This window comes from Macaca thibetana, chromosome 10, assembly GCF_024542745.1.
Source record: "Macaca thibetana thibetana isolate TM-01 chromosome 10, ASM2454274v1, whole genome shotgun sequence".
Classification (NCBI taxonomy): Eukaryota; Metazoa; Chordata; class Mammalia; order Primates; family Cercopithecidae; genus Macaca; species Macaca thibetana.
This window is the reverse complement of record NC_065587.1, coordinates 62493329-62507909: the sequence shown is the minus strand read 5'-3', so window position 1 is coordinate 62507909 and position 14581 is coordinate 62493329. Positions and strand designations below refer to the sequence as shown.

The 14581-nt window shown below is 59.2% G+C and overlaps 2 protein-coding genes across 5 annotated transcripts in view; both read left to right on the top strand.

The window, feature by feature from the left end:
• The window catches only part of NNAT (neuronatin), a 165760-nt gene that overhangs the window by 28178 nt on the left and 123001 nt on the right, over positions 1-14581 (top strand). The gene's annotated exons all lie outside the window — the stretch shown is intronic.
• The window catches only part of SRC (SRC proto-oncogene, non-receptor tyrosine kinase), a 75232-nt gene that overhangs the window by 54346 nt on the left and 6305 nt on the right, over positions 1-14581 (top strand). For 2 of the 4 annotated variants that reach the window (XM_050807119.1, XM_050807118.1), the window contains 7 exons: positions 1307-1406; positions 1675-1692; positions 8217-8249; positions 9137-9235; positions 9416-9519; positions 11423-11572; positions 12937-13092. In XM_050807119.1, the coding sequence (XP_050663076.1) occupies positions 1307-1406; positions 1675-1692; positions 8217-8249; positions 9137-9235; positions 9416-9519; positions 11423-11572; positions 12937-13092 (660 nt within the window). The remainder of the gene's footprint in view (positions 1-1306; positions 1407-1674; positions 1693-8216; positions 8250-9136; positions 9236-9415; positions 9520-11422; positions 11573-12936; positions 13093-14581) is intronic. The other 2 variants (XM_050807120.1, XM_050807121.1) reach the window with 2 other exon arrangements.

Genomic DNA, 14581 nt, shown 5'->3' with positions numbered 1-14581 from the left:
TCGGGACCCGTGGCCCACGTGCGGCGGAGGGGTCGCCCGGGGAACTGGGCACCGGGCGGCCCCGGCTGGGCCCGCGCCAGGATGCGCCCCTGCGCCCTCTGCTGGCGCTCTGCGGTCACCGCAGCCCCGGAGAGGGCCGCTTGGAGAGCCGCGGCCATGCCCCAGACACTCCACGCAGACTTCACTCAGACCCGTGCACTCTCTCCACACTCACACGCTGGGCCACACACACGGCTACACCCCTGCCCGGGACACGCACACATGCGGAGTGGAGACAGGGTCACAGACACCCGCGGACACATCCCCAACGCAGATGTACCCAGATACAAACTCACATACATGCACAGGTGACGTCACACTCGTAGATGAAGACACACGCGCATGCCGTCAGACGCGCATTCAAAGACACACACAAGACACAGACACATGCTCAGCTGGAAGTCACCATCGTGGCCGCCCAGACGACAGATGCACACGGGTGCATCGAGAACATGCGAACACTCAGAGACACACGGACAGGGCTGGACCCCTCAGATGCAGACGCATGCCCGAGAGAGAAACAGATCCACAGACACACCATTCATTTGTTCAAGAAGTATATATGGAGCTCCTACTACCGGCCGGGGCTCCTCTGCTGGGCAGACGGAACCCACCTGGGGGAAGGAAGCACAGGGCAGCTTGTGGAGGGCGTTAGAAGTGGCCCTGCGGCCAAGACACAAAACAGGCAGGGAGGGAGGGCTGGGGGATGTGTGGAGGTGGAGGCTGTAGCTTAAAATGGTGGAAGGGGGTACGGGGGCCTTTTTGAGGGGACAGTTACTTGGAGCCAAATCTTCCTGGACACCAGGAGCGCCCAGAGTGACACACTTTACGGAGAGAGAGCAAGTCTCCCTGGGGCAGTGTTCTTCATTCACCGCTTTGTTCAGCCTACAGCTCTTTCTTGAGCACCTACTATGTGCCTGGCTCTGGAAACAAAACAAAGATGCTTGTTATTGGGGACTTCTGGTCCTAGAGTAAGACAGGCACCAAACAGATAAGCCGGGACCCAGCACTGCCCAAAGCCCCGGGGGCGGACACGGACAGGAAGGGATGCTCCCGCTCCCACATGCCCTTGCAGGGATGCGCAGACACACGGATGCAGTGGACACATGCACAGGCCCATCTTCACTGAACCTGACCGTGTCTTTGGGCTGGGCGCTTGTGGTGTGTGGGAGACAAATCCCCACTCCTCCTGGGCACAGGGCCCTCCTGCCCACGCCTTCCCTGGGTGTGGCTCCACCATTCTGACACACCCCACTCCTCTCTGCAGGTGGAGTGACCACCTTTGTGGCCCTCTATGACTATGAGTCTAGGACGGAGACAGACCTGTCCTTCAAGAAAGGCGAGCGGCTCCAGATTGTCAACAACACGTGAGTGCCCCCTTCCCTACTGCCCATCAGGGCTGGGTGGTGGGACTTCAAAGCGGGCAGGGGCTCATGCAGGATCTGGCATCAGGGCAGCGCAGTGCGGAGCCCAGGGCAGTGCGGAGCCGGGCGCTTGCTGCACTCTCGCCCTGGGCAGCACCTGCTGTCGCTCCCCCAGCCGTGGGGAACTCCTCCCAATCCCTGGCTCTTGCTTGCTCCCTCCAGCCCTCTCTCAGCTTCTTCCTCTCTCTGCTTCTCTCTTGCTGGCCCTTAGGAGGAAGGTGGATGTCAGGTGTGTACATGCTCTGTGGGCGGCGGGCTGGGCAGGGTGCTTTGCGGGGGGTGGGGGCTGCTGTCTGCATGTGCTTCCACTCCCTGCCTGTGATCTCTGGCTCTCTTGGCTGCTCCTCACCTCCCAGCTTCTCCTCTCCCCCCCACCAATTGATTAGGTCCTGGACCTTAACCCCAGGCTGTGATCAGGGGCCTCTCCGTTGCACTCTCCTGCACACCTCCTCCCCATCCACCTTCCTACTCACTCACCCTCCCATTCTGCCCCGTCAGCCCACCCGAGTGTCCGCTGCATGCAGGACCCAGTGCTGTGACTGGGATGGCCTCGGTGGAGAAGGCCTTGGCCACGCCCTCCTGGAGCCAGCATGTGGCCAGGGAGACAGCCCATGGCCCCAGTCCAGGCCAAGAGTCAGGCAGTGGACGAGCCCAGAGTCAGCTCCTGGAGCCCCTGCTGTGGGCCTGTCTCTGGTGATGACCACAGGGATTGGGAGGGTCAAGGGCCTCAAAGGAAAGCCAGTGAAGTTCTCTGGCAGGTGGCAGTGGTGGAAGGGCAGCTTGCGGGAGGGGGCCGGGCTGGAGGGGGCTGACGCCTTCGCGGGTGTGAGAGGCAGAGAGGTTCTAGAGGGCGGAGGAGAATCGATCCCTGGGTGTCCTCGAAGGCCTGGCTAAGGAAGTTGGGGGTTTCCACTGCCCCGAGCGTGTCTGGCTTGCTCATACCCCACTTACTTGCCTTGCGCATGCTCTTCCCTTTGCCTGAAATGCCCTTTCTCCGGTGTCTGCCTGGAGAACTCCTGTTCATGGCTCAAGATCAGTGCAGGACTGCCTTCTCAGGGGGCAAAAGGGAACAGAGGTGCCAGTTGCCATGCCAGTCGTCTCCACCCGTGTCCTCGTATTGACTCCTCTCTGCAGTCTAGCCAGGGTTGAAGTGATCAGGGAGGGGCTGTCTCCATTTTGCAGATGAGGAAACTGAGGCTCAGCGATGTGAAGGTCCTTGTCCAAGGTCACACAGCTGCCAAGTAGCAAAGCCAGGACTGGAACTGAAGCAGCAACTTTCTGCCCTCCTCAAGCTGCTCTTGGCGGCGGGGGAGGGGGGTGCGTGGAGGGGAGGGGCTCTCCCAGCTCCCCCTCCCCCCTTGCATGGCAGAGTCCTGGTGCGAAGCTACAGTTTTCTTATTGTCACCAGCTGTTTGTGTCTGCTTCCCCCCTAAACTGGGAGCTGCTGGAGGGCAGCTCTCTGGTGCACCTCACTTCTGGGTCCCCATAGCACCTGTAACTCAGCACAGTGGCGGGTGCCCAGCAGGTGATGGTGAACAGGATGAATGAACAGCAGTGACAAAGTCACCATTTCTTGTGCTCTCTATGTGAGCCTGCTGAGTGCTTGAAGTCGCATTATTTTATTTATGCATCACCATAGCCTTGAGAAATGGGAAGTCTTACTTGCACCGTTTTACAGATGAGGAAGCTGAGGTCCAGAGAGGTGAAATGACTTGCCCAAGGTCACATGGCTAGTAGTGGCAGAGCTGGAAGACTAGGCTGGCCCTCCGACCCATGGTCCTTTCAGAAAGGCTCAGTGGAGGTGCAGCAGAGGCCACAGGCGGGAGGGGCCTGTGCAGGGGAGGGGCGCCAGCAGGATGGCTTTGAAGTCCTGGTGGAGTCTCTACCAAGCGTCTCAGACTGGGTGACAGCTGGGGCAGAGGTGTGGAGGCAGGAAGGGCTTGGATAACTTTGGTTCTGCCTTTTTCACCTGGAGTCAGAGGGCAGCCCCATGCTTGCCTTTTTCCAGCCCTTTCCCTCCACTCTTCTTGCCTTCCGGGGGGGGTGCACTGGGGGAGATTTGGCCAGGAGGCTGGGGCTGCCAGGAGGCCTGGAAGTGATGGAATCTCATTCAGGGAAGACCCTGGGTAGACTGGGAGATGGGGGTGGGTGGATTGGGAGCCCCTCCTCATATCACAGTGCTCCAATGTTCCTTCACTTAGACGTCAGAGATGGTGGCTGAGCGCGGTGGCTCACAAATGTAATCCCAGCGCTTTGGGAGGCTGAGGCAGGAGGATCGCTTGAACCGAAAAGTTTGAGACCAGCCTGGGCAACATAGGGAGATCTGGCCTCTACAAAATATAAAATTAAATTAGCTAGGTGTGGTGGTGCGTGCCGGTGGTCCCAGCTATTCAGGAGCCTGAGGTGGGAGGATCGCTTGAGCCAGGAGTTCAAGGCTGCAGTGAGCCGTGATCATGCTACTGCACTCCAGCCTGAGTGACAGAGCAAGACTGTCTCAAAAAAAAAAAAAAAAAAGAAGTGAAAGAGTGGGATGTAGGTGGGGGCTGGTATTAGTAGAAGAGGAGAGGGAAAGGGATTTGGGGGCGGGGCTTGGTAGGAGATGGGCCACCTGAATTTAGGTGTTCGAGTCTCCCACCTCACCCGGGTCCCGCCTGCATGCACATCCTTCCGCCATCAGTGCTCAGGGCCTTTTACGGTGTAGTGCCTCCCCCACCCTGTAAGAGTGAGGGACTTTCTGAATCTAGTATGGGGCCCAGGCATGTGTGGGGGCTGAGCTGGCTGTCAGGGCAGTAGAGAGAGAGGAGGAACCTGTCTGTGGATGGGGTCTGGCTAAGTGGGAGTCCTCACAGTAGCAGACCCAGAGACCCCCCGCCATGGATCTTGGTGCCACGTGGCCCTGGGTCCTGGTGTTCTGGGTACCGTGTGGCCCTGGGCATGAGGAAGCCCTCTGGGGCTGACGTCTGACTGCCTCAAGCTCCCTGACCTGACATCCGAGTCTCAGGAGTCAGGACTCCTCTGGGTCTGATTCTCGGTTGCTCCCTGAACTGCCCCTTCCTCCCACCCAAATTCCAGGAGCTTCTTTTGGGAGTTTTCTGGCCGGCGCTTCCGGGCAACAGCGCCTCAACTGGCCTCTGCCTCCTTGCCCTGCTCATGGCGGCAGGGGGCACCTCGGGAGTCCAGAGCCTCGGGGCCCTGCCTTCATGCTCTCCTCCAGAGACCTGAGCTGGCTTCACCCCTGCCTCGCTCCTCCCTCACCCCACAGACCATGTGCCCCAGGCCTTGGGGCTTGGAAACTTGGCCTCCTGCCCACTGCCCGCCCGGCCAGCCTCAGCCGTGGTGCACCAGCTCAGCGGCCATCCGCAGAGCCCTCCCAACCAGTCCCAACAGCCCAAGGGAGCGAATGTCAGTGCCCACACTGGCACATGTCCTGGGTTCCAAAGCTGCCGTGCCCCTGAGCCACATGCCACCCTGGCTGGAACCCAAGGATTAGGGCCCCAAAAGAGGATCCTGGGGCTCAGAGAGGTGAGGTCAGTTGCTTAAGGGCCACACAGCTGGTGACCAGCAGTTGTGAAAAATCACAGCTCTGGGACTCTTGGCCCCTCTTCTAGCCACGGGTGGGAAGGCAAGGGGTCGGGCAGGAATGCGCGATTCCCTTCCTTCCCTGCTTGCTGCCCGCCTTATGAGGACCAGGCCCCAGGGAAGGTGCTGGATGCAGTAGAACTCCTCACCCTGATGGCTTGATGCTGCTGTGACTGACGACCGTAGCCACCAGAGGCAGGTTTGAGCCTCCCAAGCCCCTGACATGGGAAGATGGGGATTGATACCTCCATTTCACAGGTGGGCAAACTGAGGCTCAGATGATCATCACGGTCATTATCTCAGTTTACTCTGAGCCCAGCTTGACCCTCACTGTTTACACACTTTGCCTGCAAGGGAGATTCTGTGAATATTGTCTCCTTTTTACATATGAGGAAACTAAGACCCAGAGAGGGCAGGGTACTTGCCCAAGGTCACACAGCAAATCTTTGTTGGAGACCAGGACTGTGCTGCTTTGGTTTTTAAAACTGTGCTGCTTTGGTTTTGGGGAGTAGGAAGGGGCACTGTGGAAATATCGATTTAGTTGTTTCTAGTTTTATTTTTTAGCTAAATCCAGATCTAACAACTGATGCATGTTGTGCTGGGCTCTGATACAGCTTTTTTTTTTTTTTTTTTGAGACCGAGTCTTGCTCTGTGACCCAGGCTGGAGTGCAGTGGTGCGATCTTGGCTCACTGCAATCCCTGCCTCCTGGGTTCAAGTGATTCTCCTGCCTCAGCTTCCCAAGTAACTGAGATTACAGATGTACACCACCACGCCCAGCTAATTTTTATATTTTTATTAGAGAAGGGGTTTCGCCATGTTGCCAGGCTGGTCTCGAACTCCTGACTTCAAGTGATCCATCTACCTCGGTCTCCCAAAGTGTTGAGATTACAGGCATGAGCCACCGTGCACTGTCTGTTCTGGCATTTTATATCCTGGGAGGGAGACATGGCTAACCCTGCAAATGAGGAAACTGAGACTGGTGAGTGTGGTGTGGAGGGGCCAAGGTCACACAGCCAGCAAGTGGTGAGCTGGGATGGTGTCTAGGGCAGCCCAGCACTGGAGCTCATGCCCTCAGACCCCTCTAAATCAGGGGCCAGGCTGAGACTGGATCTTGGGTCCTTCAGTAAAACTGGAGTGCATCTCATCTCTCTCCCTGTCCCCTGTGAAATGAAACCCCCGGACTGGACCATGAAACCCCAGACTCACAGGTGGGCTGACTCTGGGGAGTGAGAACCCTGCTTACTGAAATCTGGGTAGTGTCAGCTGCGCTCCTCTCGTTCTTGGGCCCTGCTTGGCTGGCCTCCGATCATAGGCCTCCTGCCAGCCTTTCACTCTGAGTGGGTGACTGGAGGCTCCCCAGAGGCTGACCAGCCTGCAGACGGTAGCTTTGTCAAACGGCCTCAATTTTTAGCATCTGGCCTTAGACTTTGGCCCCTTCCCACTGTGACCTGTCCTCTGCCCCAGCCCTGCAGCCTCCTCTTTCATCTGCCACTGACTTTCCCAAAGGTCTCAGCCTCTCTGGGGCCTGGGGAGGCCTACTGTGCCTGGCTGTGGACAGTCAGGGGCACTGCTTCCCACTCTTGCTCTGCCGTTGATTGACCGTGTGGCAAATCACTGGCCTGTCTGTGCCTCGTTTTCCCCCATTGGTAAATGGAGGCTTTGAACTGAAAGGTCTCAGAGAGCTGTTTTCTGTGATTTGAGTCCTTGCTTTGTAGCTTTGGGCAAGTCCCTGCACCTCTCTGTCCCTCAGTTTCTCCAACTCTCTAAAGAAAGTGCTGGCCGGGGGTGGTGGCTCACACCTGTAATCCCAGCACTTTTGGAGGCCGAGGCAGGCAGATCACTTGAGGTCAGGAGTTCGAGACCAGCCTGGCCAACATGGTGAAACCTCGTCTCTACTAAAAATACAAAAAATAGCTGGGCTTGATGGCGCTCGCCTGTAATCCCAGCTACTTGAGAGGCTGAGGCAGGAGAATCGCTTGAACCCAGGAGGTGAAGGTTGCAGTGAGCCGAGATCACGCTGTTGCACTCCAGCCTGGGCGATAAAGCAAGACTCCATCTCGAATAAATAAATAAATAAAGTGCTGGGCTACTCTGGCCTGGGTGCTGTGTGCCCCTGCGCTGATCCCTTGACACTTCTGAGCCACAGTTTCTTCATCTGGGGGCCCTGTCTTCCTCCCTTGCAGGGTGGCCTTGAGGGTCAGTGGGAGAGACAAGTGTGGACACCCCGGGTGGGTATACAACAAGGAGGTAGGTGGGGATTTGGGACATCCAAAGGCTTCTTTCCTTGAGGTGGATCTTGCCCCCTTACTCCAGGGTCCTCCCTCCAGTAACCCCACATAGCTTACTTCCCTGCCTGAGTGTGTGTCCAGCCATCACAGAGCCGAGACAGGCCACACAGCCCCAGTCACACGCCCTCGCCTCACTCCATCAGGAGGGGACACCACACCCTCTGGCTCACTTCTGGCAGAACCCCAGGGTCTCAGGTGCTCACCTGTCCTCTGACAGGTCCCTGGAGAGCTCCCCAAGCTCTGCTCCCTCCTGGCCTCAACTCCATCTTCTATATGGGCTGAAGAATATGGCCAGGGGCAGCTCAGAAGAACTGGGAGCCAGGGATCCAGGTTCAAGTTCAGATTGTGTGACTGTAGGCAAGGGCCTTTCTCTCTCTGGGCCCTGGTGGTGGGTGGGGGCCACCCTGCCTGCAGCGTGTCTTCTCAGGGTCGTGGTGAAGTGCAAAAGTGGCCTTGGATTGAGAAGAGCCCAGCAAGCTGTCAAGCCCTGTTGCACCCTGTAGGGGGCACTCCTTCTATCTGGGAGTCAGGAGCCCCGGCCTGGCTGTGTGACCTTGAGCAAAGAGGCCTTTGCTTCTCTGGCCTCAGTCTTCCCAGCTGTACAGTGGGAATGAGAGGGGGCTGGACCCTAGTTCCCAGGTCTCCCTGCCCATTGACCTCTCCTCACTCCCTGTGGACCCTGTCCCTGTCCCCTTGGTTGCTTTGGATGTGAGGCCTCTGTGGCTGCCCCCTCGTCCCCTGTCCCCAGCACCGCCTGGCTCTCCCGCTCTCTCCCCTGCTCTTTCTGCCACTCTCCGCCTCTCACCACCCCCATCTCTGCCTCTTCTCTCCTGTTGGGCTCTCGCTCTCTCCTCCCTCCTCTGTGTCTCTGGACCCCCGCTCCAGCCAGACCTGGTTCACATTCAGATGGCTGCAAAGGTACTTCCGCCCCTCCCCGCTCCCACCCAGGCCCAGGGGACCCAACCACGCCGGGAGCTCCTCCTGCCCCATCCCCATCACCCGCCCCCCCCCCCCCCCCCCCTTTTCCTCACTTTCGCATAGAAGTGCCCTGGGCATCGGGGCTCTGCCACCTCACCCCCTCTGACAGGGCTCACTGTGTGACTTTGGGCAAGTCCCAGCCCCCTCTGGCCTCAGTTTCCCCCTGCAGATGGGTAGGCTGGAGGAGGGGGCCTGTAGTTTTCAACTGAGGAGCCCTTTAGGTGTGACCCGTGATTTGGGACAGAGGCAAGCCTTGCTCTCGTTTGCAGGGTTGGGGCCTGGATGGTCACTGGGTCCCAGAAGGGCCCTGCTTGCCTCCACCCAGGTCTCACCAGCTCCCAGGAGCAGGCTTCCGAATCTCAGAGCATGGGGACACTTTCAAGTCTCACTTGACTTTCTCTCAGGCAGGAATCTCTTCTATTACAACCTTGCTTGCCCGCAGAGACAGGGGGCTCCCTCCCTCCCTCCCAAGGCAGCTCTCCTCATCTTGAGATGTCTTGGTACATCTGAAAGGAAGCGACTTTCTTCCTGTCCCGGGACTCCTCCCCTGTGGATTTGAGCCTCAGATGACTAAGGCCAGTCCTGCCCTGGTCCTAGACAAAGTCCATCTGATCCAGCTTCGGCAGAAAGGCGTCTGGGCCAGGGAGGGGAGGAGTTCCAGGCCAGCTGGACCTGGCATGCTGCGGGGACTCATGCTGGCCCCACCACCTCCCTGGGCCTCCCTCAGCCACTAGAGCCCTGAGCACAGCACCTAGGAGGATGGTGGGTGCTGGGCTTGTGGCTGACGGCTCCTTTCTCCTTTTCTCCCTCCTTCTGTCCCTGCTCAGAGAGGGAGACTGGTGGCTGGCCCACTCGCTCAGCACGGGACAGACAGGCTACATTCCCAGCAACTACGTGGCGCCCTCCGACTCCATCCAGGCCGAGGAGTGAGTACTGTCTCTGGCTGCCTCTACCCGTCGTCCCTGGACACTGCCGGTGCAGAGCACCTCTCCTGGGCTGGGGTGGGAGGTCTGGCTGCCCAGCGCCCCAGCCATATCCAGGGAGAAGTGCTATGAGTGGGCAGAAGCCCGGACAGTCAGCAACATCCTCCGTCCTCCCACTCCCAGGTGGTATTTTGGCAAGATCACCAGACGGGAGTCAGAGCGGTTACTGCTCAATGCGGAGAACCCGAGAGGGACCTTCCTCGTGCGAGAAAGTGAGACCACAAAAGGTACGAGCACTCTCGTTGGCCAATGGATACTGAGTCTTCTGTGAGTGGTTTGAGCTGAGTGTTGAGGAATGAGCAGGAGTTTGGTTTGTGGAGTAGGGAGGGAAGAGCCTTCCAGGTGGAGGTAACGGCAGGATCAAAGTCAGGGAGGTGCATTTGAGGAACGCTGAGTAACCTGCGGTGGCCAGATGTCCAGAGAAAGATGAGGCTTAGCCTCTCTGGCCTCAGTTTTCTCAAATGAAAGATGGGCATAGGTTGTCTGGAGGTTTTTCTGAGTGTCACACAGTAACAGGCTTGTTCCCAGGGTAGGTGCTGCTACAAAGAGCCCTGCTTCTTCCCCTTCCCCAGGGGTCCCTGGGCTGCACTGGATTCTGGAGGCTGGCTTTGCCCTCCCCCAACCGCAGTCCTGATCCCTGCCCCTCTCATGTCCCTCCCCTGAGCCAGAGAATGAAGACCATCCCCTTTCTCTCCAGCCCCTCTGAGAGTGGGTTGCAGGCGCCCATCACCATGGGGCCAAGCTGGGCTGCTTCCTGTGGGCCTGGGGCTCAGCGGGAGATGGGGAGCAGAGCATCCATGTCGAGCTGTGCATTTACGTACAGTTGTGCGGCCGTGTGCGGGTGTGCACGCTGTGTGTACGTCTGGGCGTGTGTGTGTGTGTGCATGTGGGGTGGAATTGTCTGTGTGTCGCTGTGTGGGAATGGACTGTTGTGGTTTGTCTGGTGCCCGAGGGCCTGGGGAGCGTGTACCTGTATGAGCATGTGGCCACTGGGCACGGGCATGCCTGTATGTGTATGCACATATGGCCAGGGTTGGCTTCAGTCTCAGGCCTGTGGCTTCCACATGCACCAGCCAGGCTGTCCGTAGAAAATCACGGTCGCCCAAGGCAGGTTTTGAGTCCTCGGGTGTGGGTTTGAGCCCCAGCCCTGTCTCTGGCTTGCCGGGTGACCCCAGGCTGGCCACTCCCCTCTCTGGACCTCATTTCTTCTGTACGCTGGGATCGTAACCTCCTCCTGAAGATTGCAAAGGGGAGGTCTGTGGGCTAGGAGGGCTGGGCTTCCCCCATGCCTATGCACTGCCTGGCCAGGCTCCTGGGAAGGCCGTTCCTGGCCGCTGGAGCCTCTGCCCTTGCCTCCAGGGCTCAGCCTTGTTCCCTGATGCCATTTGGGCGTCTCTTGGCCTCTGGTCCTACCTGGGCCTGCTGGATGGGAGGAAACTTTTCTGGCCAAAAGCTTTTCTAGGCTCAAGAGAAAGAGGGGAGGCACCAGGGCTGGCCCTGCTTGACCCAGGCAGCCTTCAGGCCACACCCAGCCAGTGGTCTCCTGCCCACGACAGCCAGCCTCTGCCAACCACCCCCTCCCGCCTGACCCTGGGCCTGTCTTCAGAAAGGAGGTGGGGGGGGACACGGACAGTGCCCCCGTGAGCCGATCCAGAGAGGGAAAGCAGTTAGGCCAGGGCCACACAGCAACAGGGAGCCACTCACAGGCTCCCAGCAAACAGTTATTGAGTGCCTACTGTGTGCCTGGCCCTTTTATATGTGGTGGCATGGAATCTCCCCAGCAGCCCTGGGAGCACCCGCATTGTGCAGAGGAGGAAACTGAGGCCCAGAGAGAGCCAGCAACCCCTCCAAGTTCCATAGCTAGGATGCCCACCTGAGATATGGGGGTCTTGCTGGGGCCAAGGGTGCGTGGCAGGACGTTCCAATCAAGTGTCTCTTGGGTCCCTTGGCCCTACCTCTGTGGCTGCCCCGGGGCTGGCTGTTGAGAGACAGGGTGGGCCGGGGGCCCCGCCTGGGCCTCCCTTCCCTCCAATGTCAGGCAGGCACAGAATGGTGTCCAGAGCAGCGCTGAGTGCTGCGGCCTGCGGGAGAGAGGGCGTGGCGGTCACGGCTCCCCTCTGTGCCCCGCAGGTGCCTACTGCCTCTCAGTGTCCGACTTCGACAACGCCAAGGGCCTCAACGTGAAGCACTACAAGATCCGCAAGCTGGACAGCGGCGGCTTCTACATCACCTCCCGCACCCAGTTCAACAGCCTGCAGCAGCTGGTGGCCTACTACTCCAGTGAGCCAGCCTCGGAGGGCGGGCGGGCAGAGCCTCAGCTGCAGACCCTGGGGAGGGGCTTTGGAGCCTAGAAGGGTGGGGTCTTCTGTTATCCTGTGATGCCAGGTTTCCTGCTCCCCTCCCCACTTTCTCCCTCCCCCTTCCCTTCCTCTCTCCTCCGTTTTCCCTACTTTCCTCCGTCTCCTTCTTCTTCCTCTTCTTTCCCCCGACCCGCTCCTCCCAGTCCCCATCTCTCCCTGCTCCTGCTCTGCAGCTGGCTGGTATGGAGGGGGCTGCCCTGAGGAGCCCAAGAGTGAGCTGGAAGGGAGGGGACGGAGGCTGGTGTCGTTTGTCTATGTAGCCCTAGGACCGGTCTGAACCGGTTGCTGGGAGAGGAGGAGGGGGCGGCCAGATCGATTGCAGCAGAGACGGAGAGAGCGGCAGAGGGAGCTCGCGGGGCTTGCGTGCTGGGTGAGGGCTCGGGCGTGGGCGCAGTGCTGTAGCCCACCCACCTGGGCGTCCGGAGCTGACTGCAGTGTCGGGGCCTGTGGGTGCCTGTGTGCCCATGTGTCTGTGGCACGCGTGGCCTCTGTGTGCAGGTGTTGGTCCACTTCCCACCCCAAGTCTCCTCCTCCTCTCAGCTCGGCCTCCTGACTTCCTCTGGGATCACCCACCATGCTCTTGTCTCTTCGGCCACCGCTGTGTGGCTCAAGCTGAACCCCGTTCCCTCAGATCAGAACTCTCCAGGGGTTGTCTTGGAATCTTGGGATAAAGACCCCCACCAGCCCCCGAGTGGTCTAATCCCAGCTGCCTCCCCACCTCCGCCTGGTGCCGCCCTTCCCCACCTGCTCCCTGCAGCTCCTTTTGCCTCCGCTTCTTCAGCCCTGCAGCTATTCTTTCCTCAGAGCCTTTGCTCTGGCTGTGCCCCTGCCTGGAGGGCTCTTCCCTGCTTAACCCCTCACCCTCCTGCACATCCAAGCTCAGTTGCTGCTTCCTCCAGGAAGCCTCCCAGGACCCTCCTGCTGTTGCGCGAACAGCTCTCCTCCAGTCACATTCATGTCTGTGGTCCTGGGAGGTGATTAGGGAATTGAGGCTCCTCCCTGGACTCCGAGTTCCTGAGGGTAGATTCCCTGGACTTGTTCCCCACAGGGTCCCTGGCACCCCCTACTGTCTGCTGAATGACTGACTCAGCAGATGCATAAAGCACTGTGGGCCTGTGTGGGGGTGGGACTGTGTGCACATAGATGTAGATGCCTGGCTTTGAGGGCGCCCTGGGTGTCTCCTGAAATCTGCGTGCATCTGGCATGTAGGGTGACACACACTGAGGGGCAGGGAGGCCCCAGGGCAGAAGCCCCCCTTAACTGCTCCTCTTGCCTCCTCCTCAGAACACGCCGACGGCCTGTGCCACCGCCTCACCACTGTGTGCCCCACATCCAAGCCTCAGACTCAGGGCCTGGCCAAGGATGCCTGGGAGATCCCTCGGGAGTCGCTGCGGCTGGAGGTCAAGCTGGGCCAGGGCTGCTTTGGCGAGGTGTGGATGGGTAAGGCCTGGCCCCTGCCCTCGGGAGAGGCATCCATCCCCCACCCCGTGTGGCAGCTCTGGGCTCTGTTGGTCCCTTTGCCTTTAGCTGCCTCTGCTGGACGACGGGGCCCTGTTGTAAATCTGGAGCCCCCCAGCGGTGGCTGGCACCGAGTTGGAATGTGGCCCCCCAAGTGCTGTGCCCCAGACCGTGTAAACCATAGCACCTGATTCCAAGATCCGCACAGGGCTGGGCATTGCACAGACCTGCTGTGTAGGCTGGGCCCGGTGGCCTCACTCGGAGTCTCAGTCTTCCTGACTATGAATGGGGCTGGTGACAGTGGGACCTATGGGAGGCTGTGGAGGCCCTGGCCCAGTGCATTGTCCACACACCAGCTGTTAGCCATGGAGAGGGAAGCCTGGCTCGTGGGAGGAGGTGCTGGGAAGCTTAGTTCTGGCATGGTCTGAGCCTGTTAGTGATTTCCTGTCTAACCCTGGAGAAACAGCAAAGCATGAGCACCGTGCAGCCCTGACAAAACCCAGGCCCCTTGTCCACCGGTTGCTTTCTGCTCACACAGAGGGACCAGAGGCCAGGGTGGAGGTGGGACAGCACTTGTAAGCTCGTAAGCCCATGGTGCTAGCGGGGATCACGGTGTGCTGTTTTCAAGGTGGTTTCATCTGAGCCGCATCTCTGCTCAGTCCCACTGCCTCCACTCTCCACCCTCCAGAGTGCTGATGGAGGACAGCAGAGAGGCCTCCTGGGTGGAAGGCACTGCAGGGACAGAGGCCTGGAGGCTGGAGGTCAGGCCGTCTGGAAGGAGGAGGCGTGGGCTTTGAGCTGGTGAGAGGGGAGAGGGGTGAGAAGCCAGGGTGTGAGCACAGCCACAAAGTGAGGACTTGAGCGAAACCTGGGTGAATGCACAGCGTCAGCCATTCTGGTGGCTGCAAAACTCATTTCTGGCTTCGGTGAGTGGTGATGACCCTGGGAAGGGCCTCACTTCCTCCCTGGGTGCTCCAGGTCGACTCATGAAGTGCCACATGCAGATGGCTTGAGCCAGGAGGACCACAGAGGTGGGCCTGAGCCCTAACCCTCGGAGAGAGGCCCAGTGACTGGGAGGAATGGGCCCAAGGTCACACAGCAAAGGAACCTTGAGTCCTGCTGGCACAAGAACCTGGATTAAACATGCTGGTCTAGAATACAGCTTCCCCCAGAGCCCCCAGTTAGCAAAGCAGATAGTAGTGAAACGATAACCGCATTACTTACTGAGCCCTCACGGTGGGGCTGGCCCAGTGGTTAAAATCTCATTCAGTCCTCAAACAGCTCCACCAATAGACACTGTGGAATCCCCATTTTCCAGATGAGATAACTGAGGCTTAGAGAGGGGAACTGACTCTCCCATTGTCCCTCTGCTGGCTGGAGGTGAAGGTGGGAGTCAGGCTCTGGCCAGCCTGACCCCCAAACCCTCATGCTTAGGACAGTGTCTCACTTTTTGGGATGGGTGGGCTCCAGA